General features: G+C 47.8%; 1 protein-coding gene across 2 annotated transcripts in view; it reads left to right on the top strand.

Moving 5' to 3' along the window:
- Positions 1-1,723: 1,723 nt before the first annotated feature.
- Positions 1,724-23,423, top strand: part of ZCCHC14 (zinc finger CCHC-type containing 14) — a 39,891-nt gene continuing 18,191 nt past the window's right edge. For both annotated transcript variants that reach the window (XM_083163872.1, XM_083163871.1), the window contains exons 1-4: positions 1,724-1,863; positions 7,834-8,568; positions 11,868-11,991; positions 22,967-23,037. In XM_083163872.1, coding sequence (XP_083019998.1) covers positions 8,029-8,568; positions 11,868-11,991; positions 22,967-23,037 — 735 coding nt within the window. In that variant the 5' untranslated portion in view covers positions 1,724-1,863; positions 7,834-8,028. The remainder of the gene's footprint in view (positions 1,864-7,833; positions 8,569-11,867; positions 11,992-22,966; positions 23,038-23,423) is intronic.

Below are 23,423 nucleotides of genomic sequence, written 5' to 3'. Positions count from 1 at the left end.
CGTGTCTAGTTCCATATATGGAGAGATTGTGTAAAGAGATTGTGAACATGGCACCTAGAAGTGTGGATGTGTACTGCTACATCTGAGAGGAATCTTTTAAAATGACATATCCCAATGTAGATGAGCCCCGAAGCAGTTAGTAAGAGCTACTATACTTGGTAAAGTGCTGGGAAATGGTGCTGATGATTCAATGTAAATGTATCTGTCTCTCATTCCTTTTTCCCAAAATGTAATGCTGCCCATACATATGTGAGATATTGCATGCAATCATTCGATTTCAACCACATCTGGCCGATAAATTGATTGCATGCATTTTTAAGCTAATATTCGACACGATGCGCAGGGACGCTGTCGAATGTCGCATCGATAGATATTATGAGCTGCACATAATATTTATTGAATTGCACGAGCAATCGCATGTGGTTTTTAACCACATGCACCTGCTCGAATGCAATCAGCGACGGGTTCGGGGAGCGGGACCGGGATGAGGACCGGAGCTCCGGCGGGGAGCCGGTACCTTAATGCTGGGGACCGGAGGGACTCAGCAGCAGCAGGGGAGGCATGGCAGCTGTGTAGTGGCGACCGGAGTGGTGGAGATTTCAGGTGGCGGGACTCGGCAGCAGCAGCACATGAATTTGAAACACTGGATGGCCCTCTGATTGGCTGAGGCCTCTGAGAGCTCTCTTAGCCAATCAGAGGGCCGTCCAGTGTTTCAGGTCAACTGCTGCTGCTGACAAGTCACGCCGCCTGAAAGCTCCACCGCTATGGTCCCCAGCTCCGGTCCCGCCTACACAGCCCCACATCACCCCTCTTCCAGCACCCGATGTCCATCGCAGGATGGCATGCGACATCGGGTGCTGCACTGGGCATTGCGATGTCCCATCGCATCTGATCGCATAAGTGTATGGGCAGCATAACAGTGTAATGTGGGATAGGTGAAATGAGGGAGATTGCAAGACTAATGAGGAAGAGAGGGACATTGCTGCTATTTCAGGGAGTCTCCTGCAGAATGCAGAATAGGCAACTATGGGTTTGAGGCACTGACATAGCCTATAGTGAGTAATCATGAGGCACCATAGAACACCACTCAGACATGAGGCACCATAGAACACCACTCAGACATGAGGCACCATGGAACACCACTCAGGCAGAAGGCACTGAGATAATATAGTGAGTGAGGCATGAGGCACCTTTACATAGTGTGTAGGCAATTATGGACTGAAGCAATATCCATTCCTACCACTTGGAACACCACTGAGAAAATATAGTGAGAAAAGAGGCACTGAGATCGTGTACATCAATCATTGTAGTTGCTAATGTTGTTGGAGGCCGTAGTTACAAATCTTAAGAGAGATTAAACAACATGCGGATCTTCAGTTGTCGGGGGAACTACAAGTCTAAGCACAACCCCTGTTGCAGGGTATGTAACGCGTCGTAGGGATAAAGGGGCGGTTACAGCAGAGCCTGGTTTTGTTTTGAGCGGCGCCCAAACTGACCAATGAACTTCCTTTATATGACGTACCTGGGCGGGCACAAGAGTTTCTGGTCCCGCCCTATCCGCTGATTGACAGCTCCCCCGGCCATCCACGACAGCGCTTTCTCCCCCCCGGCCGTAGTTTACGGAGGTCCAGAGATTGACAGTTCTCAGCAATGAATAAAACGAGTCCCAGCTACGATGTAGGCGGTGCCGCCTCACAAGCTGGCCAATGGTGTCCCTCGGCGCAGTGTGCGAAGGGCGGTGCGTCACTTGTAGCGGATCCTGTGCGAGGGGAACGTAACCTCCGACACTGCGAGCACCGGGGAAACCGGAGACAACCGGTAGCCAGGACGACGGTTCCCCGGGGACCACTCGCCTCACTTGGGGTTTGTTGATGTTGTTCGTCCTGCGTGTGAGGGGGAACCGACCGGAGAGGAGCGGGGCTGTCACCCGTGTGCCGGGCTGTGGCCTCCCTCTATAGTTGGTGTGGGAGGGGGTCAGGGATAGGGTAGTTACCAACGCCCGTGGGGAGGCGGGGAAAAGTCTGACAGCTATTGCATACTAACCCCGCCCACTGGCTGGTAAATGCCCAGCACGTGACACACCCCGAGTGAGAGACCCGGGTCTCCCCTTATCAGATGATCACTGTAATGTGTAACAGGTGTGGGGTGCCATGGGGTAACTCTCTGTACACTACAGCGTGTGGAGTGCAATGGGGCGACCGTGTCTACACCAGTGGCGTAACTACTTTAAGGCAGCCCCAGCTGCTGCTTGGGGGAGCAAGCCCTAGTGGGGTCTCTGTGGGCGCCAGCACCCGCTGGACGCACTGACATGCTGCTGCCTGCCACTGTCAACTGGCTGAGCACCGGAGGCAAGTCAGGGTCTCTTGGTTCCTAAGTTGGGTAATATGTTATGGTAATTGCAGGAACCGCATACCTAAAAACTTTCCGGGAGACGGAGGAGGGACGGAATGATGTGCGCTGCAGGCGCGCCAAATTTTTTCAGGGGGGGGGGGGTGGGCGAGGCACGCCCCTGTTTTGACACTAGGGGGGCATGACCCAGAGGCTATATACTTACCAAATTGTCTGCTATGTCAGTGGATCTGTAACCTCCATAATTCTCTAGGAGCCTTTGGTACATCACGGCAAATATGGGTGACCGGGGATGGGAGGGTGATGCAAGGATAGCATGTTAATGATACAGAATGTAGGGGCTATAATATCATTTACCATTATAAAGAACTAGCGCTGTATGGTGGGCCATTGTCGTCTCCATGTGGTTCCTGCATGATTACAATATGTTTTAAAACTACTAGAAAGATCTGCGCATAAATTAGCCGTCAAATCTTTTGCCTGTCCTGGACAAAAGATTTCAGGCAATCGCACATCTTTACCAAAGTTTTTTCTTAAGATCCCGTGTGTGTTCCTATGGATCTTTTGTTAAATCTTCTGAGGTACTTGTGTATTATCACGGAGCCCCCGATTTCCATCGCAGGGCATTGTACAACCACAAAATCGCATTGCATGCGATGCGATTGTACCCGATTTTTAATTGTACAGGCACCCAGATGCCTGATTCCTATGTTAAATGCCCCCCCCCCCGGCCTGATTTTAGATTGTACACCCACCCTGATGGGTAATGACTATGTACAATGCCCCCCCATTGTTAACGCCACCCCACTATCAACGCCAACCCATAGCGTGGCGAGCGCAGCGGTATGCGTCCTCCGACCTTTTCATACCCCCACTATCCACGTCGGCGTGGAGTTGATTTTATATAGTGTGGCGAGCCACCGAGCCCGAAGCGTGGTGAGCGCAGCGAGGGGACGCGTAATACTTGTGAAGTAATGCGCGGGGCTCGCCACGCTTCGGGCTCGGTGGCTCGCCACACTATATAACATCAACTCCACGCCGACGTGGATAGTGGGGGTATGAAAAAGTTTGGAGGATGCATACCGCTGCCCCTTGTGGGCTCGCTGCGCTCACCACGCTTTGGGTTGGCGTTGATAGTGGGGTGGCATTTTACATAGTTGTTACCCATCAGGGTGGGGATACAATTAAAAATCGGGTCTGGGTGGGCATTTAACATGGATATTGCGTCGCATTGCATGCCTTTATAATGGCATGCGATGCAACGCGATATTAAAATTGTACACTCATCCCGGGGAAAGGCTGAAATCGGGTCCCATCGCATACCTTAATTAGTGGTATGCGATGTGACGCAATGGGCGCTGTATTAATACACAAGTACCTCTTCTGATCTTTCATGCAGCACGTAAGATCAGAAGATTTAGCAAAAGATCCACGTGAGCGCGCATCGGACGATATATCGGCCGATTTATCGAAAATCGGGCAATCGGTCAAAAAATCGTTCTAGTTAGTGGGCACCTTAAAGCTGTGTACACACGGAGCAATATGATCGCTGCCAATATATTGCTCAGTGTTTTCCGTTTTCATCAGAGACCAGAGATGGTCGCCGATGAAAATGTCACACTGCCGGGAGAAGAGGCAGGGGAAGTCGCTGGTGGGAGGAGCATGCTCCTCCCACCAGCGACCATTAGGGGACTGAAAACGGGAGCGCGCACCTGGCGATTTATCGTCGGTGCACACTCTAATCACTGGCAATATGGTCGCTCAGCGACCATATTGCCAGCGATTTTATGCCCGTGTGTATGTACCTTTAAAGATTCCATTGTCTTGACTTTAAGATAGTACATAGAAATGCCTTTAAAGAAAATGATTTTATTCTTGTACAAGTGTGTTTACACACGTGTGCAACTGTCATAGCACATTCCTGCAGAAATCTCCATACAGAGCTAGTAGTTCAGAATGCAGGAGTGCAGACTGTGCACTGTGACTTATAATTGTACTCACGGTGGAATTCTCTGGCTCCAGTGGGAACTCCTGGGGAAGCCTGTCTAGGAAGGTCATATAAATGTCAATACTGATAAGCAGTACTTCTCCATAGATGTCATTACAGTTTAATTTCAATATAAAATCAAGGAAAATCTGATGGCAATCAGAATTCTTCCCATGAACAAACAGGAGACCGTTAAATAAAGGATCTGTTGCACCCAATTTCAGAGTACATAAACTAATAACCAAAACGGGAAACGATGACTACAGTTGAATACGATAGAGGACGAGTACAGGGTACATAACCATAGAAGTCGCCTGCGATCCACCTTGAGCTGCCCATGACCTTCCCGTTCAGCAGCATTGCATACTATCGTATAACATGCATTCCTTTTGCATGCGATCCCAGCTAAGCCTGCAAGGAAGCAATACAATTGATTGCTTCTGCAGCTGGGGGACTTGAAGGCTCCGGTGCCATGCGCATGGGACCATACATTGCATCAGACTGGCTGTCATTCATATGCAATTTGGGTGCATTGAACGCCGCAATCACATGAAAAGAGCCCAAATTGCATCTGAATTGCTCTAATGTGTGGGGGCCTTAAGTTAGGAGCTGATATAAGGAGCCCTAATCTGTATAGGAATCGGTACATCTGTCAGAATGAACTTCGAAGGAAGGTCGAACTGATTTAAGGTCGACATGGGCCAATGTTGACATGACTTAAGGTCGAATTTGCATAAAGGTCGACATGAGGAAGGTCAACTGGTCATAAGGTAGACATGGGGTTTTCACTGTTTTTTTATCCGAATGTCGACACAGTCGACATGGACACAGTTGGCAATGAGAATCGGACCCTCGCATCGCTCGCCTCGCTCGCAATGCTTCGGGCACGGTGGCTCGCTTCGCTCGCCACCGCTTTAATAACCTCCTCCACGCCCTAGTGGATGGTAGGGCATGAAATACCGCCTGTCGGCACATGTCGGCTCAAAAAACAGTGAAAAACCCCATGTCGACCTTATGACCAGTCGACTGTCCTCATGTCGACCTTTATGCAAATTCGACCTTAAGTCAGGTCGACCTTGGCCCATGTCGACCTTAAGTCAGGTCGACCTTCCTGCCAGTCGACCTAGTGGGGTCGACCTAATGACTGTAGACCTAAGTTCATTCTAATAGATGACCGCTTCCCTCTGTATATAAGCGAAAAGTACACCATAAATATGGCTATAGATTTCTATGCAGAATAACTTTATAGCGATCAGTTTGCGCTAGTGTAGATACTGGCTCTATGGATGTGTGCTGTATTCCCAGTCATATCTTCAGTCTTCTCCTAGCACAGTTGCTGATGATACAGTATAATATACATTTGCATTAGTTAGATTACTCACCGCCTTAGTCTCATGACTGATATAAAAGTATTTGGCCTGCAGCCCTATCATTTAGGGTTCATGTTACTGTGTGCTGCACCCACTAAGTGCACGCAATGTATCTGCGATTGTCAGAACAGTTACTCATTTATCATTATAGCAGTTATAAAGGATCTGCAGCGCCCAAAGGCTGGCACTTAGTACATACAGCACTAACGTTAGCAGCCATTATTTCTAGAAATTTGGGAAATACTTCCAACGTCCAACATGAGATACTGGCACAAGCAGGGTTGGGCATAGGAAACCATCTGTGAGTGCTTGAACTCCCCTAATATATGTACTATTACTGCTATGGGTATAGGGCACAGGTTCTCAAACTCGGTCCTCAGGACCCCACACAGTGCATGTTTTGCAGGTCTCCTCACAGAACAACAAGTGAAATAATTAGCTCCACCTGTGGATGTTTTAAAATGTGTCAATGAGTAATGAATGCACCTGTTAGGTAACCTGGAAACCGTGAACTATGTGAGGTCCTGAGGACCGAGTTTGAGAAATCCTGGTTTAGGGACATTGGCACCAGTAGGATGTTCCTGTGACTGGGAGGCGATATTGGCTGATATTGAGTAATACCTGGTAGCCAGCCAGTGGGAGATGCCTTGTAGAAGGCTAGCATGGGGAGACGCCTGTGAGCCAGCAGGTTATAGCGGGTGAGGCCTGTGAGCCAGCAGGCTATAGCGGGAGACGCCTGTGAGCCAGCAGGTTATAGCGGGTGATGCCTGTGAGCCAGCCAGCGGGTTATAGCGGGTGACGGCTGTGTGCCAGCAGGGTATAGCGGGTGACCCCTGTGAGCCATCAGGTTATAGCAGGTGACACCTGTGAGCCAGCAGGTTATAGCGGGTGACGCCTGTGAGCCAGCCAGCGGGTTATAGCGGGTTACGCCTGTGAGCCAGCCAGCGGGTTATAGCGGGTGAAGCCTGTGTGCCAGCCAGCGGGTTATAACGTTTGATGCCTGTGAGCCAGCCAGCCAGCAAGTTATAACGGGTGATGCCTGTGAGGCAGCCAGCGGGTTATAGCAGGTGATGCCTGTGAGCCAGCCAGCGGGTTATAGCAGGTGATGCCTGTGAGCCAGCCAGCGGGTTATAGTGAATGACGCCTGTGAGACAGCCAGCAGGTTATAGCGGGTGCAGCCAGCAGGTTATAGCGGGTGGCGCCTGTGAGCCAGCCAGCGGGTTACAGTGAATGATGCCTGTGAGACAGCCAGCAGGTTATAGGCGACACGCCTGTGAGCCAGCAAGCAGGTTATAGAGGGTGATGCCTGTGAGCCAGCCAGCAGGTTATAGCGGGTGACTCCTGTGAGACAGCCAGCTGGTTATAGGGGATATGGTAATTTGGTCTACAGCATGTTGGTCGACACAAGCATTAGGTGGGAGGGAGAATAAAATGCGTGGTGCACTTCAAACTGTGTCCATGTCGACTATGTTGACATTCGGTTCAAAAAATGGTGAAAAACCCCATGCTGACCTTTTGACTGTTGACCTAGAGCCATGTTGACCTTTCCCCATGTCAGCTTAGTGGTGTCGACCTAATGCTTGTCGACCAACATGCTGTAGACCAAATGATCCCAACCTGGTTATAGCGGGTGACGCCTGTGAGACAGCCACAGGTTATGGTGGGTGACACCCGTGAGAGGGATGGCAGGTTACGGTGGGTGACACCTGTGAAAGGGACGGCAGGTATGTGTGGGAGATAGTGAGTGACATATGCGGGGGAGACATGCAGGAGCCGCCGCCGGGGGTGATTGTGCGGGTGACACGCATGGTCCGGGTATGACACTGCGGGTGACATGAAGGAGCCGGGGGTGATTGTGCGGGTGACACGTTTGGTCCGGGTGTGACTGTGCGGGTGACATGCAGGAGCCGGGTGTGACTGTGCGGGTGACACGCATGGTCCGGGTATGACACTGCGGGTGACATGAAGGAGCCGGGGGTGATTGTGCGGGTGACACGTTTGGTCCGGGTGTGACTATGCGGGTGACATGAAGGAGCCGGTAGTGACTGTGCGGGTGACATGCAGGAGCCGGCGGGTGGTTGCTCTCGTTGTTTCCCCGTGTGACCGCTGCGTCTCTTCTCTCCGCAGGCGGCAGCTGAGTGGGCCGGAGGATGCTGCGGGAGCGGCCCAGGCCTTGCTGCTGAGCGCCCCCCGGACTCCGGAGGGAGGAGTGGAGAAGGCGGGCAGAGCCAGGCCGGGAGGCGGTGTCTACGTGTATCCCAGCGGCAGCAGCAGGGATCGGGGATCTGCCGGGTGTGTCCCGTTATCTCCCCCCGGGGCACCATGGTGGAGAAGCAGCGCTGCCCCCTGCAGAGGGACGGCGTGTACCGCTGGTTCTCCGAGCTCACCTCCTCCCAGCGCATCGAGTTCCTGTGCGGCCTGCTGGACCTGTGCATCCCGCTGGAGCTGCGCTTCCTGGGCTCCTGCCTGGAGGACCTGGCCCGCAAGGACTACCACTCGCTGCGGGACTCTGAGATCAAGGCCAACAACCCGGCCGACCTGGCCAGCCTCACCAACCTGACGGACGAGGTGGTGCGGAGCAAGCTGCTGCTCTCCCTGGCCCTGCTGGCCTCCGACAACCGGGAGGCGGCGGGAGTGCTGTGCCGGACCCTCACCCACATCGACTCCATCATCAACAACCTGGGCCTGCAGCTAAACGACGGCCGCACCGGGGACGAGTTCCTGCTGCTCTTCACCATGGCCACCATCCACCCGGCCTTCAGCTTCCACCAGAAGCAGCTGCTGAGGAAGGAGCTGTCCCATATCCAGGGCCGGCACCCCAGCACCGGCAGCAGCACCAGTCAGGGATGCTGCCCCCCCAAGGTACTGATAGCTGATATAATGTAACAATGTATCACTGCTGCTCTCTCATAAGAGTTAAGAAGTGGTCCAGTGAAGATGTGTTTGAGGAATGCTGTCTAGAAGCTCATTGGTTGCTAGGGGCAACCTCTCCACTTTTCTTTTTTCTACTCTTTAGAAAGTTAGATACATCTCTGCCATTGTCACCCTGATTCCTGCCTGAATATCTGTCTTACATACATGTTCCCCTCATTACCGTGGTGCTGATGATGATGGGTATGTCCCCAAAGGTACAGTGGGCTCAGGGTTGTGAGCAGGTTCAAAAGTGCATGCTTTCCCCACAGTCAGCAGCGCACGCACCATGACATAAGAGTGCGTGGTTCTCTCTCTACCAAGTGGGTCTCACTTGGCAGATACCACACACGTGGCACAGATGCACATCATGGGTTGTGTAACCCGGCTTACAAGCTCACTTGAGCTATGTAGGCAGAGATGGCACGACTGTTCGGGGCCCCAGTATGGTTAAGGTGCAGTTACTGATTTCTGAGCCATGCGTATGCATGAAGGCGGCACAATATTTGCCTAAGCTTTGTGTCCAACTCACGGTCCAGAATGTCTATGGCTGGCAGAGATGTTTACGCCATTTGTCTTCCAACAGAAGCTGCAGTAATTAATATAATTAAAAATATTTTGCCCCTATGTTCCTCTGTCCCAACATATCCCTAATATTGGCATATCTGTTCTGTAGGAACTAATGTCATGACATCATTTTAATGGTATCCGTAGTTGGCCACCAACGCCACGTGTAGACCAGTTACACCAGGCTTGGCCAAACTATGGCCCTCAAGCTGTTGTGGAACTACAAGTCCCATCATGCCTTGCCACAGTTTTGCTATTAGGGAATGCTAAAACTATGGCAAGGCATGCTGGGATGTGTAGTTTCACAACAGCTGGAGGAGCACAGTTTGGCCATGCCTTAGTTACACTTTCACTAAGGCTCATTGAATAAGGCATGGAGTCACCGGCTAATAAGCTCTAGTTGGCCCTTGTATTCTTTCTTCCATTGATAATTGACTATTTGAAATGAACGTGCCAGCTAATATCCACCGGGTCAGCCTTGTGGCCCATGTGACCTTGGTGAAAGAAGAGGCTGTAATCAAAGCAGCGCTCCACTGGAGGTCTGTCTGTAAGGAAAATGCCACCGGTTTGGCAGTCAGGCTTTCCTTACTATACATAGCATTGGAGAATGTGCTACAGGTATGAGTGGAAGCATGTACTCTCTTGTCCTGGTATGTAGCACATCTGCTCCTGCTCCAAAGTGACAGCTCCTCATTTACACAGTGCAGCACTTATTGCCATTGCATGGCCTCTAACTATACTGCATGAGTAGTAACATATGACAGTATATTGCTGATTAATTAGACATTTCAGCCTGAGGTCCGGCAAGTCCCTGTGTGTGTGTGTGTGATAAATTTTTGTCTAAAGAGTTGTAGGTTCTGTCATTGAGGCAAAACCCAACCAAACTAATGGGAACCATGCGGAAAGTCCTGTCTGAGAGCTCATTCAGGTGACTTTCACACATTCCAGCTTGCCACACCCAGGGGTTAGCGAGCTGATCTAATGTTAGCACTCCCATCAGCAGAGACAATCGAATAATGCCTGACAGGTGTGCACAGGTGCAGGGAGGGGGGAAACAATGAACTAGCGCCCTTAAAAACTGTATGGAGCAGGTAGTCTTTCTGTGATGGTTTAGATTGGGGTAATGGTTACTGCGCTAGAAAGAGCAGCTCTTATTAATATGAAGTTGACAAAAAGATTTTAAAGAGCGCTTGGTGGAAAAAAGGGAAGTTATTGTGCAAGTGATTAAACAGGGGGATAGGGAGTGATATTGATACTGAGTGGTACCTGTGAACAAAAGGGGTTAATATAAAATGTTTACACCCTTTTGGGGAATGTTTGGTGGTTTGATAAAAAGAGTGTGTCCAGCTTACTTTCCCTATGTAACCCTACCTCTACTCCAGATCGGTGTATCTCCTGCTGTTGTTATGACGGAGATATCATCCAGTTCTGGGGCAGCCGCTAGTTAGTGTTTGCGGCTGTGTTGCTCGAGGCTGGGGTACCGGGCTGCCAATGCTGAGACAGCCGCTTGTTGTTATGTTGCGGCTGTGTTCCACGTGGCTTGATGCCTGGCGTCTTCTCCCGCCGAGTACCGGAAGTCGCCGGAAGTGATGCCGCGGCCGCGAGTGGATGTTTCAGGTCGGGTGTCGGGTCAGCAGGCTGGTGTGGTCTCTTCGGTCCAACGCGTTTCGTGCGACTAGCGCACTTTTTCAAGGATGGTCTGTGTCCCAACTGTGTGGGGTTTTTATAGGGAAAACTTTATTGGTAAAACGGAAATGGATTTCCGGAAGTGGTGTTAAAAAGGGTGGGAAGCACATGCCAAAACATGGCCACCAAAAGTAACATGTGCTTCCCACCATTTTTAACACCACTTCCGGAAATCCATTTCAGTTTTACCAATAAAGTTTTCCCTATAAAAACCTCAGCATTGGCAACCCGGCACCCCAGCCTCGAGCAACACAGCCGCAAACACTTAACTAGCGGCTGCCCCAGAACTGGATGATATTTCCATCATAACAACAGCAGGAGATACACCGATCTGGAGTAGAGGTAGGGGGTTACATAGGGAAAGTAAGCTGGACACACTCTTTTTATCAAACCACCAAACATTCCCCAAAAAGGTGTAAACATTTTATATTCACCCCTTTTGTTCACAGGTACCACTCAGTATCAATACCACTCCCTAACCCCCTTTTTAATCACTTGCACAATAACTTCCCTTTTTTGCACCAAGCGCTCTTTAAAATCTTTTAGTCTTTCTGTGATGGCATATTCTACTGTTGTGGCTACTAAGCACCTCATACGAAATATGCTACCCACATAAGAGAAAGTAGTCATTTCATGGACAGTATGTGGACGGAAGAATGCGTAACTTTAAATATGGTGCTTTCCAATCATGCTTATATTACTACCCTTAAAGTGCTTTTAACTAATAATACGGGCACATTGGCATTCTCCCATCCTCACATTTACTGTAGGTGAAACTTCTGTACTCCCGCTCAAGTACAATTTGCAGCGCCACAAAGGACTGTGAGCGCAGCTGCCTCTGTGTGTTGTACCACAACCAGTACATACTCTTGTGACCTTTCCCCGCACAGGTCCTACAGTGATTGGCACCAATTACCATGTTCACCGCAAAGCAAAGTTGTTTTTGACTGCACGTTGGCATATTTAGATGGTCACATTGTGTATCTGCTCTGTCACAGCTGACTCCCAGAACGGAGACCCCTATAAGCAGCGTCGGTAACAGCTTAGCAAATGCACTACACATATCAGCACATTCCATAGAAGATTCGTTACCCAAGCGGCCTTCCGGAAAGCACTCCAAAGGTGAGGAAATGTTCTCTTTCCACCGTGTACCCTTTGTACATAGAGCTTATCCTGTCTGTTTTTTGTTGTGCTCTCTGCACATCCCACACATCATGGCAGCTCCCAGTCACCAGATGATGACATTCAGACGTCCAAATACTGTATCAGGAAGCTGGGAAACGATACAACTTGATATGTTTTAAATGTAATTGTAATTTAAATGTATCAAAAACAGAATCTGGAATTAATATTACAGTGGCTGATTACGGCATTCCAGGGACTACAGAGCATTACGGAGTCATTGAATTGTATTTGATGTTTGGAAAGTTGCGCTAATTCTGACCCTCAAACTGGATGGCAATAGAGAAAAGTATTTCATAGGTTGTGCTTTACTCGTGTGCTACAAACTCTCCAAACACACTGGGGTAATGGGGACCTGCATTTACATTAGTGTGGATATATAATGATTGTCACAGTATACCACAAATCCATTGAATGGAATGCATGCAGCAGTAAACTGGGTACACACAATTTTATTATGCATATCATCTAGTGTGTACACACTATGGGGCCCATTTATCATTAAATTTGCAGCTGAGGGGCCACAGCAGGAATCTCTGGGGGCTGCCGCGATCCCTGCTGCGTCGCCGCTGGCCGCATCCCCTATAGGCACCCAGCTCAGCATATCGAAGGGACCTGTCCCTGCGCGTCAGGGATGATACATCCTGCCATTAGGATCACAATTTGCAGTGCAATCCTGTGCAGTAATATTCCGCCCTGATCCCATTGTAAATGCAATCCTTGATAAATGGGCCCCTATATAATTTCCGATGCATACCCCATGAGTCAGTAAAGACCCCTGTTATTTGTACAGGCGGTCAAAGTTTGACTATATCTTCAAAGGCTGCATGTTCTGAGTCCCGGTGACGTCACTGAACAATATTGTTAACGATTATTTCAGTGTGTAAGCGCTAGATTGTTTCCGTAATGTTATTAATGATGTCGCTCATGGAGGAATTGTATAGTGCAGGGGGAGCCAACTCCAGTCCTCGAGAGCTGCCAACAGCAGGTCTCCTCACAGAATCACAAGTGAAGTATTTAACTCCACATGTGGATCTTTTAAAATGTGTCAGTGAGTAATGAGTGCGCCTGTGTACATGTGAGGTGAGCTGGAAAATATGAACTGTTGGTAGCTCTCGAGGACTGGAGTTGGCTATCCCTGGTATAGTGCGTACCCAGCTTTGGTCTTGGTCCCGTGTCAAAACTTAAACGCTGCCCGTAATGTGGCCGCATCAGACTGGTACTGTATTGTCCGGGGCAAGCTGAGTAATTAGTGTTACTATAACAGACCCCAGGTATTGCTGGAAATACAAACACTGTAATAAGTTCATTGGAGGAAATCTTTAAGTGCTAGAATTGTTTGTCCACTTATTCAGATCTGAACGCAGTACAAATTTGTTCTCAAATTTGGCAAAACCATGTGCACTGCAGGTGGGGCAGATGTAATATGTGCAGAGAGAGAGATAAGCTGTGTACACACGGAGCAATATGATTGCTGAGCAATATATTGCTCAGCAATCATATTGCTCAGTGTCCCGTTTTCATCTGCGACCAGAGATGGGGAAGTTGCTGGTCGGAGACGCAAGCTCCTCTTACCAGCGACCATTAGGGGGCTGAAAATGGGAGCGCGCACCCAGCGATTTATCGCCGGGGCACACTCCAATCGCTGGCAATATGGTCGCTCAGCGACTATATTGCCAGCGATTATATGCTGAGTTGTTTTGTTTCTGTGCAGGGTAAATACTGGCTGCATTATTTTTACACTGCAAATTACTTTTCAGTTTCAACACACCCCACCCAAATTTAACTCTCTCTGCACATGTTACATCTGCCCCACCTGCAGTACACTTTTTTTTTTTTTTTGGGCCCATTTTGAGAACAAATTTGTACTGCGATCAGATCTGAGTAAAGCCCCGATTGTGATGGCCCTGAGACAATTCTGTCTAAACCTAAATACATCTAAAACACACACACACACACACACACAACAATAGAGTGCAGGATACTGTAGCAGATAAATAAAAGTTCAAGTTTTATTTAGTCACCCAAACGTTCCTTTTGTCCAGCTTGTGCTCACTAATTTTAATGTTTGATTCTGTTACACCTGCAGACATGATGGATAACATGCACAAAATAACACACCGGCTTTGTAATCTTGTGACGGTACTAATGTATCTGTCAGTGTACACATTCATTTGTGTTCCTTCCTTCAGTGCCTCGTTAGCGTTTTACTGGTGATTACACCCTTTTTATCTTTGTTGAACTTTGCATGGCAGAGATTGTGTCTCTATCCCGTGTACATGTTGTCACAGAGCTTTGTGGTGGCAAGTCTATAGACTCGGTATCACAGTAATCCGCGTCAAAGCTGCCCTGATGTCTGATGATCTGATAATATCGAACCCTATTATTATAAGCTTGTTAAATGGTTGGAATATGACAACGATCTGACTGCAGCAACTACGTGGCCTCTGTTCCAGTTGGCTGGTGGAGACCAGGTGGTCTGATCAGTTTGATGGTAATGTTAGGTCGACACATGGAAAAAGGTGGACATGAGTGTTTCATGTGTTTTTTGGGTGTCTATGTCCGCATAGATCGACATGTAAGTGTACTGCAGCCCATCGGTATCCAGACAGCGGATCGATCATGTTTAGGGCGACAATACCATGATCGACCTCTAACGGTCGAAGGCGTCTAGATAGACAGTGACGAGAGATCGACGCTTGTGAATGATCGACGGGAACACGGTTGACATTAACATGTTCGACTTGAGTTTTTCATGTATTTTTTGGGTGCGACTCCACTTGGTTTATACTTTACTATCCAGGTGGACCTAGAGTTAGATTATAATAGTCTGCATGACCCCTGTGACATTCGGCACCAGAAAAACATGAGAAACTTGTGTCGACCATGTTCCCGTCGATCATTCAGAGGCGTTGATCTCCCATCACTGTCTGTCTAAAGGCGGTCGAGCAAGACCAATAACTCCTGTTGATGTTTAGGCATCATGGTATTGTTGACTTAAAGATGGACGATCCTATAGCCCAGAACCGTCCCCTCACATGGCTCGCTGCGCTCGTCGTGCTTCGGGCGCGGTGCCTCGCTGCACTCGACCCACTATTATATTCTCCCTCTATGCCCACTGGGACGGTAAAAGATGAACAAGTTGATTTAAAAAAAAAAAACATGAAAAACTTGTGTCAACCTTTTCATCATGTCAACCAGAGAGTGGTTAACCTATAGACACTGTTGACCTAATGACATCATACCCTCCTGGGCAGCTTACCATCTGTTGTTTGTTGTCTCTGAGGTCCTAAGAACATGAACACAGTTCGGTCTTCACAGCTTAATAGGCCTGCATGCAAAAATTAGCAAGTGCAGCACTAGAAAGGGCTACAAGCGGGGGAGTTTGGGGGCCGTTGCCAGCAGCTTACACGCCATGGCAAATCGCACCACTCCCCAGCTGCTTGCACCTAAATCCATTCCCCCCAGACATTGAATGGCCCTTGGATACACCTAGTACAGTACTCTGTGCGGCTGTAAGAAACTGCAACCAAGCCTAAGTTATTGCCCGTTCCTAGCATAAGCCAATAATCGTGGCATTATATGTGGAATCTCCAGTACGTAACATGAGTACATGTGTGGCAATCTCATGGTCGCATTCCAGGAATAAGACTTTGGTGGCTGCAGCATATTCTTTGGGGGATCAACAAGATTAACATTCCTTCAAATTTTCCGTCAAATCCACAATATCCCCTCCTAACTGCTCTCTTTTGGGGGGTCTTTGCCCCTTCTGGTCTGTCTGCTTCATGTCTCAGAGGTGGCAATATCTGAAAAAGTGATTGAGAATTAAGATGCAGTTGTCTGAGAATAAGCCTATATCTGTAACATGAAGTTCTTTGTTTAAACCCCTTCGTATCATATTTTATCTTGATGACGGGGGCGTCTGCTCCGAGTATAAGGACTGTAAATATGCTTAATGTGTCGGATTTCAGCGTTAAACTCCTACATAGCTGCTGTACGCAGGAATTGTTCCTGGTGCCCCTACAGGACCCTCGGGCTAGAGTGACAGCAAGAATCCGATGACCTCAGCTTGCAGCGCAGCACCTGCATTTATGACGCTCCGGAATGGGGTAATGAGAGCAGAGTTTCCCTAAACCACTTGGATTCGGGCTGGTTTGGTCTATAGTACCCATAATCCTTTGCCTGATCTTCTCTAAAGTTTATCAAGCATTTCATTGCACCAACTACTCTGCATTACACTAGCAGTCCTGTTATCTGATCTCCATACTGTGATATGCTATCATAGATTACATTTTCAGGCCAAGGCATGCTGTCCCAACAGCTGCTGCTTATATCCTGGCTCTAATCTGCTGCATGGATGTGTTAACACTTTCACTGCTGTAGGAGAGGGAGAGAGAACCGAAGGAAGATTTTTAGTTCACTTCCAGGCAGAACAGACAATGGGGCATAATCAATTAGCTGTGAGATTTACCTGCTACTGAATTCCTGAGTGTGAGAGCTGCAAGGAGAAGTCCATTGGGGCCTACACACGGGGAGATTTGGTGAGCGATCTGTGTGATGCTAGATCGCTCAGCACACCATGTCAGCACGGTGTGCTGAGGGGGCAGGGCCAGTCAGCGGCTGATAGACCATTCAGCCTACACACGTAGAGTGCCCGGACCCGGGGGGTGTAGTGGTGGTTTTTTTTTTATTTTTTTAATGTGCGCTCCCCAGAAAAAACGCGCCCAGTGGGGAGCGCTCCCTAAAAAAAACACCACTGAAGGGGTTAATGGGCGTCTTAAAACCCAATGATTCCGATGTTTGTGCCCAATCGGTGAGTTTTTCTATGTTAATCACTGATTTTTGCTGCGGGGGAAAAAATCATTTTAATTGAATAGCCTTTCCCCTCGAGGGGGTGTTCGCGCTGTGGATAATTGAATATACCCTAATGATGGATGTATTATGGAGTGGTCGCGCAATGTATCGTTTAAGGTGTATGGACTAATGACCTCTCCACACATTGCCCTACTGGAAGATGCTGCATGAGACCTAGGACAATCTGTTATGCTGATACCAGAGGACAATACAGAACCTTGATGTATAGAAGATTGCCGGGGAAAGCCGTTCATCTGCTCGTATTACCAGCAGGTGAGCGACTTTGAGGACGGCTTTGCATAGCACTGTGCTATGCAAAGCCGTCCTCTCCCCGCTGACGGCGCTGGGTGGGGAGAAAGCCTCTCAGTGGCTTCCCCCCCCCCCCCCCCCCCCCAGCAATGATCGCAATCATTGCTGGGCATATTCGCCCAGTGTGTGTGGACTTTAGTGGAGACCTGCAAAAAGTGCACTGTTGGGGATACTTGAGTTGGACAGGGTCTTGCTGTTCTGTAGCTCAGAGCATAAGGTTGCATTTGTAAAAGGGGGCATGCTAATGCTGCTGACAAGTTATTGCAAAGAATCATTAACCGCCATGTCTGATTAGGATTCAGTCAATTTCCATCAGGCTATTGCTATTTTACAAAAAGAGAAAAAAGCCAACCGAGGTTGGTATGGAACGCTTGCCAGGAGTGGTTTATTCAAAAACAGCAGCTGCTTAAGGGAGTAGTCAGCTCCCAGATAGGAAAAAAGTGAAAAAATGAAGCAGCGCTGATAATTACAATGCAACAAAATTTATTATACACAATAAAAACAATAAATTAAATTAAAAAGCATTGAAATGAACCAAATTGTTTGGACCCTTATCACTTCAAGGACCTCCACTTCTATACCAAGGACTGTCCTTACCTGCCGAAATATCTGATCTGATGCCCATCACTTTGGAAGTCTCAAGCCAAGAATCCTTGTTGGACACCTGACCACTCTCAGCAGTGGGACTCCCGATCAGGCTAATTCCAATCTTGCCATCGGTTGTAGTCCTTAAACACAACTTCAGGATACCATCAAGTGGCCTAAAAAGGACTTCCTCATACCCCTCTGGATCAGAGCAGGTTCCATTACCGCACACGACTGGTGATTATAATACTGGGTCCATTCAAAATTATTTACACCATTTGGTTCATTTCAATGCTTTTTAATTTAATTTATTGTTTTTATTGTGTATAATAAATTTAGTTACATTGTAATTATCAGCGCTGCTTCATTTTTTATTTATTGCTATTTTACCATTACCGATTGCCCCCATATCTGTTGCAGTACAGCAAGCATATGTTCTGTTTTGTTCTTTGTGGTTGGGATTTTTTTTCTTCCATTTTTTATGCTCTCTAGATTCCCCCCCCCCCCCTCCTTTGTGGGATAAATCACTGAGCAATGAGGGTTTTTTTTTCCTGATGAGCAATTTTCTGAGTATGAAGCTAAGAGCCAACACTTCCAATTGAAGAAGTATGTTCTCATCCAATTACTCTGGAAAATGCTTATTTTTTTATGTTCCTGTGGCTTCCCGTTAGTAAGGTTTTGTATTTGTCCAAGATTACGCTGAATGCGCATTTGTGCAATCCTGTTTGTACTCTCTTGTTGGGCTGCAGAATACACTTTGCGCAATGTAAACAGGAAGCAAAGCCTTGATATCGAACACACGGTGTCAGGGGCTGTCGGCTTATTCTGGTTGTTATGTAGCTGGAACCAGTCTTATGAGTTCAAGGACTGCATGTGGTAGTCACTTGTGAGAGATTTGCTGGCATCTGGAAATTGTCCATAACTATACATTTCCCTTCACCCTCTCACATGGCCCAGGAGAGTGTCCTTCATCATCATTGCTTTCCAGTTTGATATTTGGTACTTTAATCTCACAAATGTCCTTTCTGACAGCAAAGATGGCAGTGTCCTGTCGTTCAGGAGTCCTACCGCTTACCCTGGCTGTATAGGACCCTGTGTACCCTTGGGGAATATGTCCCGTCCCCGTATGGTCGTCGTATCATTTAACATTTGTTTATGTGTGTTCTGCAGCAAGTCACTATCTATTCTGGATTCTACCCTACTGGTTTGTACAAATAACAGTAATGTTAATGCACCATACAGTACTTTCTAGTTCTTATACAAGGGTGGATTTAAATGGTCATGGCCCTATCCATAAGGCTGGGACACCCGTGTAGTCCTATATGGGGATGTACCATTGTATCTTCTCTGTGTCTTCAGCTCATACACTTCTCTTCCCCTAGACCTTGTACTCTTATATACCAGTCGTGTATATTCTGCTTGCAGCTGCAGGACTGAAATCCAGCGTGACACCTCCCCCTCATATAAATTCCTCAGTTTAGTAGGTAGTATTAAACCTTGATGATGCCATGTTGACACTGTTACTTGCTATAGCTATATATATAATCCTTTATTTTCTTTAGCTCATTTTGTGTCCTGATCACATATATATGAGAAGTAGCAGATCATAAAAATCTAAACTTAGTTCCTTTAGCACACACGGGCGCATAGTGTGGGCGCGTAGTATCAGGATCGCGGGCGCACATTATCGGGATCGTACTGTCGCGATACGCAGGCCTCACGCCGGGGTCGGGATTGAAATCCTGGGCTTTTTGGGGCCAAATACCGGGATCTCACCGATCCTGGGATTGGCAACCCTACTGTAAGGTACAAGAAAGTACTGTAAAGTACAAGTAAAGGTGCCCATACATGGTGTGTTCATGATCTTACCCGTTATGGGCTGGAACGCAACGCATGTGTTTTGCGTGCGATGCGAGGGCAGTACAGAAAGACTGTGCAGCACATACTTTTTTTACTGTGCGATGAGATGCCCGAGGGAGCGCGCATCGCACTGTGAAAGCGAGTGAAAACGTGTATGGGCACCTAAAGTTTTCAAGTAGTCTATACAAACAACATTGGCTTTGTTGTATATCCGCTCTAAAGGCCCCCGTACTCTACACCGATTTTGCAGAATTTCATGTGATTCCGATCTTTCGGGAAAATATATAGTGTGTAAATTGTATGCGTTTTCCATTTGATCTGATGTGCGGTCCTGTGAGTGTCGTTTGAAGCTCCTAGATCGCTAGTACTGTGCGGTTAATTTATCGGAATCACATGGAATCGGCTGAAAAATGGAGTGTTGTTTGTGCATGTGATATATCGCAGGAAGTTTGACTAACAAATCCAGCCCATCAAATATATCTATGGTACAAGTGTATACCGTAAGACAGTCATGCCCAAACTATGGCCCTCCAGCTGTTGTGAAACTACAAGTCCCATCATGCCTTGCTACAGTTTTACTATTAGGGAATGGAAAAACTTTGGCAAGGCATGCTGGGATGTGTAGTTTTACAACAGCTGGAGGGCCGGAGTTTGGACATGCCTGCCGTAAGATGTATCACATGCGATTTACGTGGCTTGATCAATCGCATGCCATATCTTATGCAAAAATAGCATATCGTAAACCTATCGTTGTAGCATATGGGGCCCTTCACCTTGTCATAGTTTAGGGCCCGGGGTACCTGCATGTGTCCATGTTCACCACCCATTCGTCCTCTCCAATAATCTGCTGAGCCACCACTGAATGGCAGAGGATGTTCTTGTGCAGCTGCTGTAGGAGGTTTCTCACCATGAGGTCTAGACCATGTTTTGAAGTGGATTTTATCTGAAGAAGCACATCTGGTCGTACGGACAGGCATTCTCCGACTCACAGCTGTTTCTGATGCGGGTGGAAGCATTTTACTTTGTGTTACCGCGGATATCACGTGCCCCCACTAACTTCTTTTTCTTTGATCAGCATTTACTGACGTATCGGGGTTTGTGTAGCTGATTTGTACATGTATGGTGAATTTTAGTTGTGGGTTTCCTTTATTTATTACACTAGCTTTTTGTTGAACTTTTACAAGTCAGGTAGAATAGTGTTTGTAGCTTCTATGGTCAGTGTTAGCTTATGCGTTGGCCTTTTAAATAGTAAGAAATATGCTGCATTTTCATTTGCTCACCCTTCTCTACTGTGCCTTTTTTTTTTTTATGTAGTTGTTTCCATTACAACAATGCCCCTAGTGGCTATACAATGCCACATCAGCTAATTTCAGTGACCGCATAACCACGACTGCTAATAGCAGCAAGTTTAGTTCTAGCTCCTGGAGTAGTGAATGCTGAGGGTTGTTTTTGTAAGTAGCAAATGGCAAGACCTAATTTTAATGGTTCTGGGCAGAGCACAAGGGTGAATAACTATGCTCTAGGTGCGGCACCCTGCAAAAGTAGATTAGAGGGAACACTAGTTTTAGTTGTTCAGTGGGTATACATTTATGTATGCATGCTAAGTCTAAGGCCGGGCAGTGTCTGAGTACCCGCACAGACACGGCCCGGCTGTTCCCAACCCTGGCTCTGCGCAGCTTGACTGTACCGCTTACGCCCACGCCGCCCACTTTGCTGCTGCCAGATTTGAGGCAATGCGCTACTTCCTGGTTCTGGGCAGTTGGTAATTACAGGCACTGCGCAACTTCCTGGTTCTGGGCGGTTGGTGATTACAGGCACTGCGCAACTTCCTGGTTCTGGGCGGTTTAGTGATCACAGGCACTGCGCTACTTCCTGGTTCTGAGTGGTTGGTGATTACAGGCCCTATGCTAGCTCTTGGCTCATTGACTTATTCATGTCTGTGGAAGAGAATGGAACATTTCCAAGTCTTTCATAGCATTTTAGTATTCTGCACCGCATTGCTCTGGTTTTCCCATCATTGTGAATCGCTATCATCCATCATTCATCAGACATCTGTCCCGTAACCCACTATAACCGCAACCTCTCGTGTTTTGCCGACTGAAGTTGAACTCCGCTGGCTGTACATGGATATTCTCCAATTCTGACAATGTACAGTGAGCCTGATTCAGTACCGCTCGCTAAGCAGTGCTACCTTTATTAGGCTTGGAAATGTGTGGCATTCGCACAGCGGCCCTGCACATGTGTATATTCGCTCATGCGCAGTGCCGTACAAACGGCAGATTTGCTGCGGGCCGACTGATGTGGAATCCGGCCCGCATATCCATTGTGTGTCTTCCACGTTTTCCAATAACCTCTGCGCCGCGTCCTGTACGTTGTTTAGCAGTAAGCTGGTATTGTAAATGTTTCCCAAAGGTGCGCCATCCAGAACAGTGTATCCTTGCCTTCAACATGCCTTTAATTTAGTATGGTAAATTCTGTCCGTCTCTTCCATATGGAACTCTAGTAAGTTTCCACTGAAGCTGATTCATCTGTGCTGGAACAGTGAGTCACACGCACATTATTATTATTACTACAGTGGAGCGGTTACTGCTGGGACGTCTGCTGTGCAGAAGAGATCACTGTGGCCTCTTCCACATCTATATACATTAAGACCATCAACTTGCATAGTGATGTGTCGCCATGGGAGCTGGTCATGTGTTTAACAGATACAGCAGGAGCCTATGAGCTCACAGACTCTTCATATCAAAGTATTAATGAGAGAGACCCTTTCTGGGTTCCGCAGGGGTTCTTGTACAGTAGATTTCATCCATTAACAGACGACTTGCTCTGCAAACTCCTGATATAGGGTAGAGCCATAGGGCGAGATGGGTAACATACAGATTATGGGGGTGATTCAGGTTGGTTTGCAAAAGCAAGCTCCTCCTTTAATGGACAAAATCATGCTGCACTGTGGGTGGGGCAGATGTAACATGTGCAGAGAGTTAGATTTGGTTGGTGTGGTTAAAAATAAAGCAGCCAGTATTTACTCTGCATTGAAACAAATTCACTCACCCGAATCTAACTTTCTCTGCTCATGGCACATCTTCCCCACCTGCAGTGCAGCATAGTTTGTCCATTAGAGAAGGTGTTTGCTTTTGCCAACTAACCTGAATCGCCCCCTATCGACCACCGTAAACCTGCTTGCCTCCTCTGGTTTGGTGGTGACTAGACTTGCGGCAAGGGGGTAAAATATGAATTCTGCAACAATCCGGTTGTGCAAAATAAGAATGTTTCCCTTCATTGTTATTTCCCCCTTTTCTCTTCGCAGTGAATGTTGAAAAAATTGAAATGAAGGTATTGACGCACAAGAAGGAGAAGAATGCAGACTGCTGTTTTGAGGTATTGTTACTCAACACAAGGGGATGGATGTGAGCGATATATACCCCAGGGTTATTGGCGGGGTAGCCCAGGTCCAAGCGAGGTGTGAAAGAGTCTCCCTGGGAACCTGGCCCATGTAGCTACCAGGGTTGAATTTGGCACTGGCCCTGGTAGCCTGCAGTGTGAACCCTGTGACCCAGGTCATCTGACTCTAGAGATACCCCTTTCACACTCGCAGAGCCTGGTCATACCTGGGAATGTGTTCCCGGATGCTTCCCGGGAATGTACCCTACACTACACTCAGACCTGGGATCGACCCAGGACAGCCCCATTCACACTGATCCCGGGAAATCCCTGCAAATACATATGCATGTCATTAGAAATGGACTCCAGGGCTCTGAAAGATG

The sequence above is a fragment of the Crinia signifera genome, chromosome 11 (genome assembly GCF_055691185.1).
Source record: "Crinia signifera chromosome 11, ASM5569118v1, whole genome shotgun sequence".
In the NCBI taxonomy this organism is placed as follows: domain Eukaryota; kingdom Metazoa; phylum Chordata; class Amphibia; order Anura; family Myobatrachidae; genus Crinia; species Crinia signifera.
The sequence above is the reverse complement of the archived record's forward strand: the minus strand, read 5'-3'. Positions and strand labels throughout refer to the sequence as shown.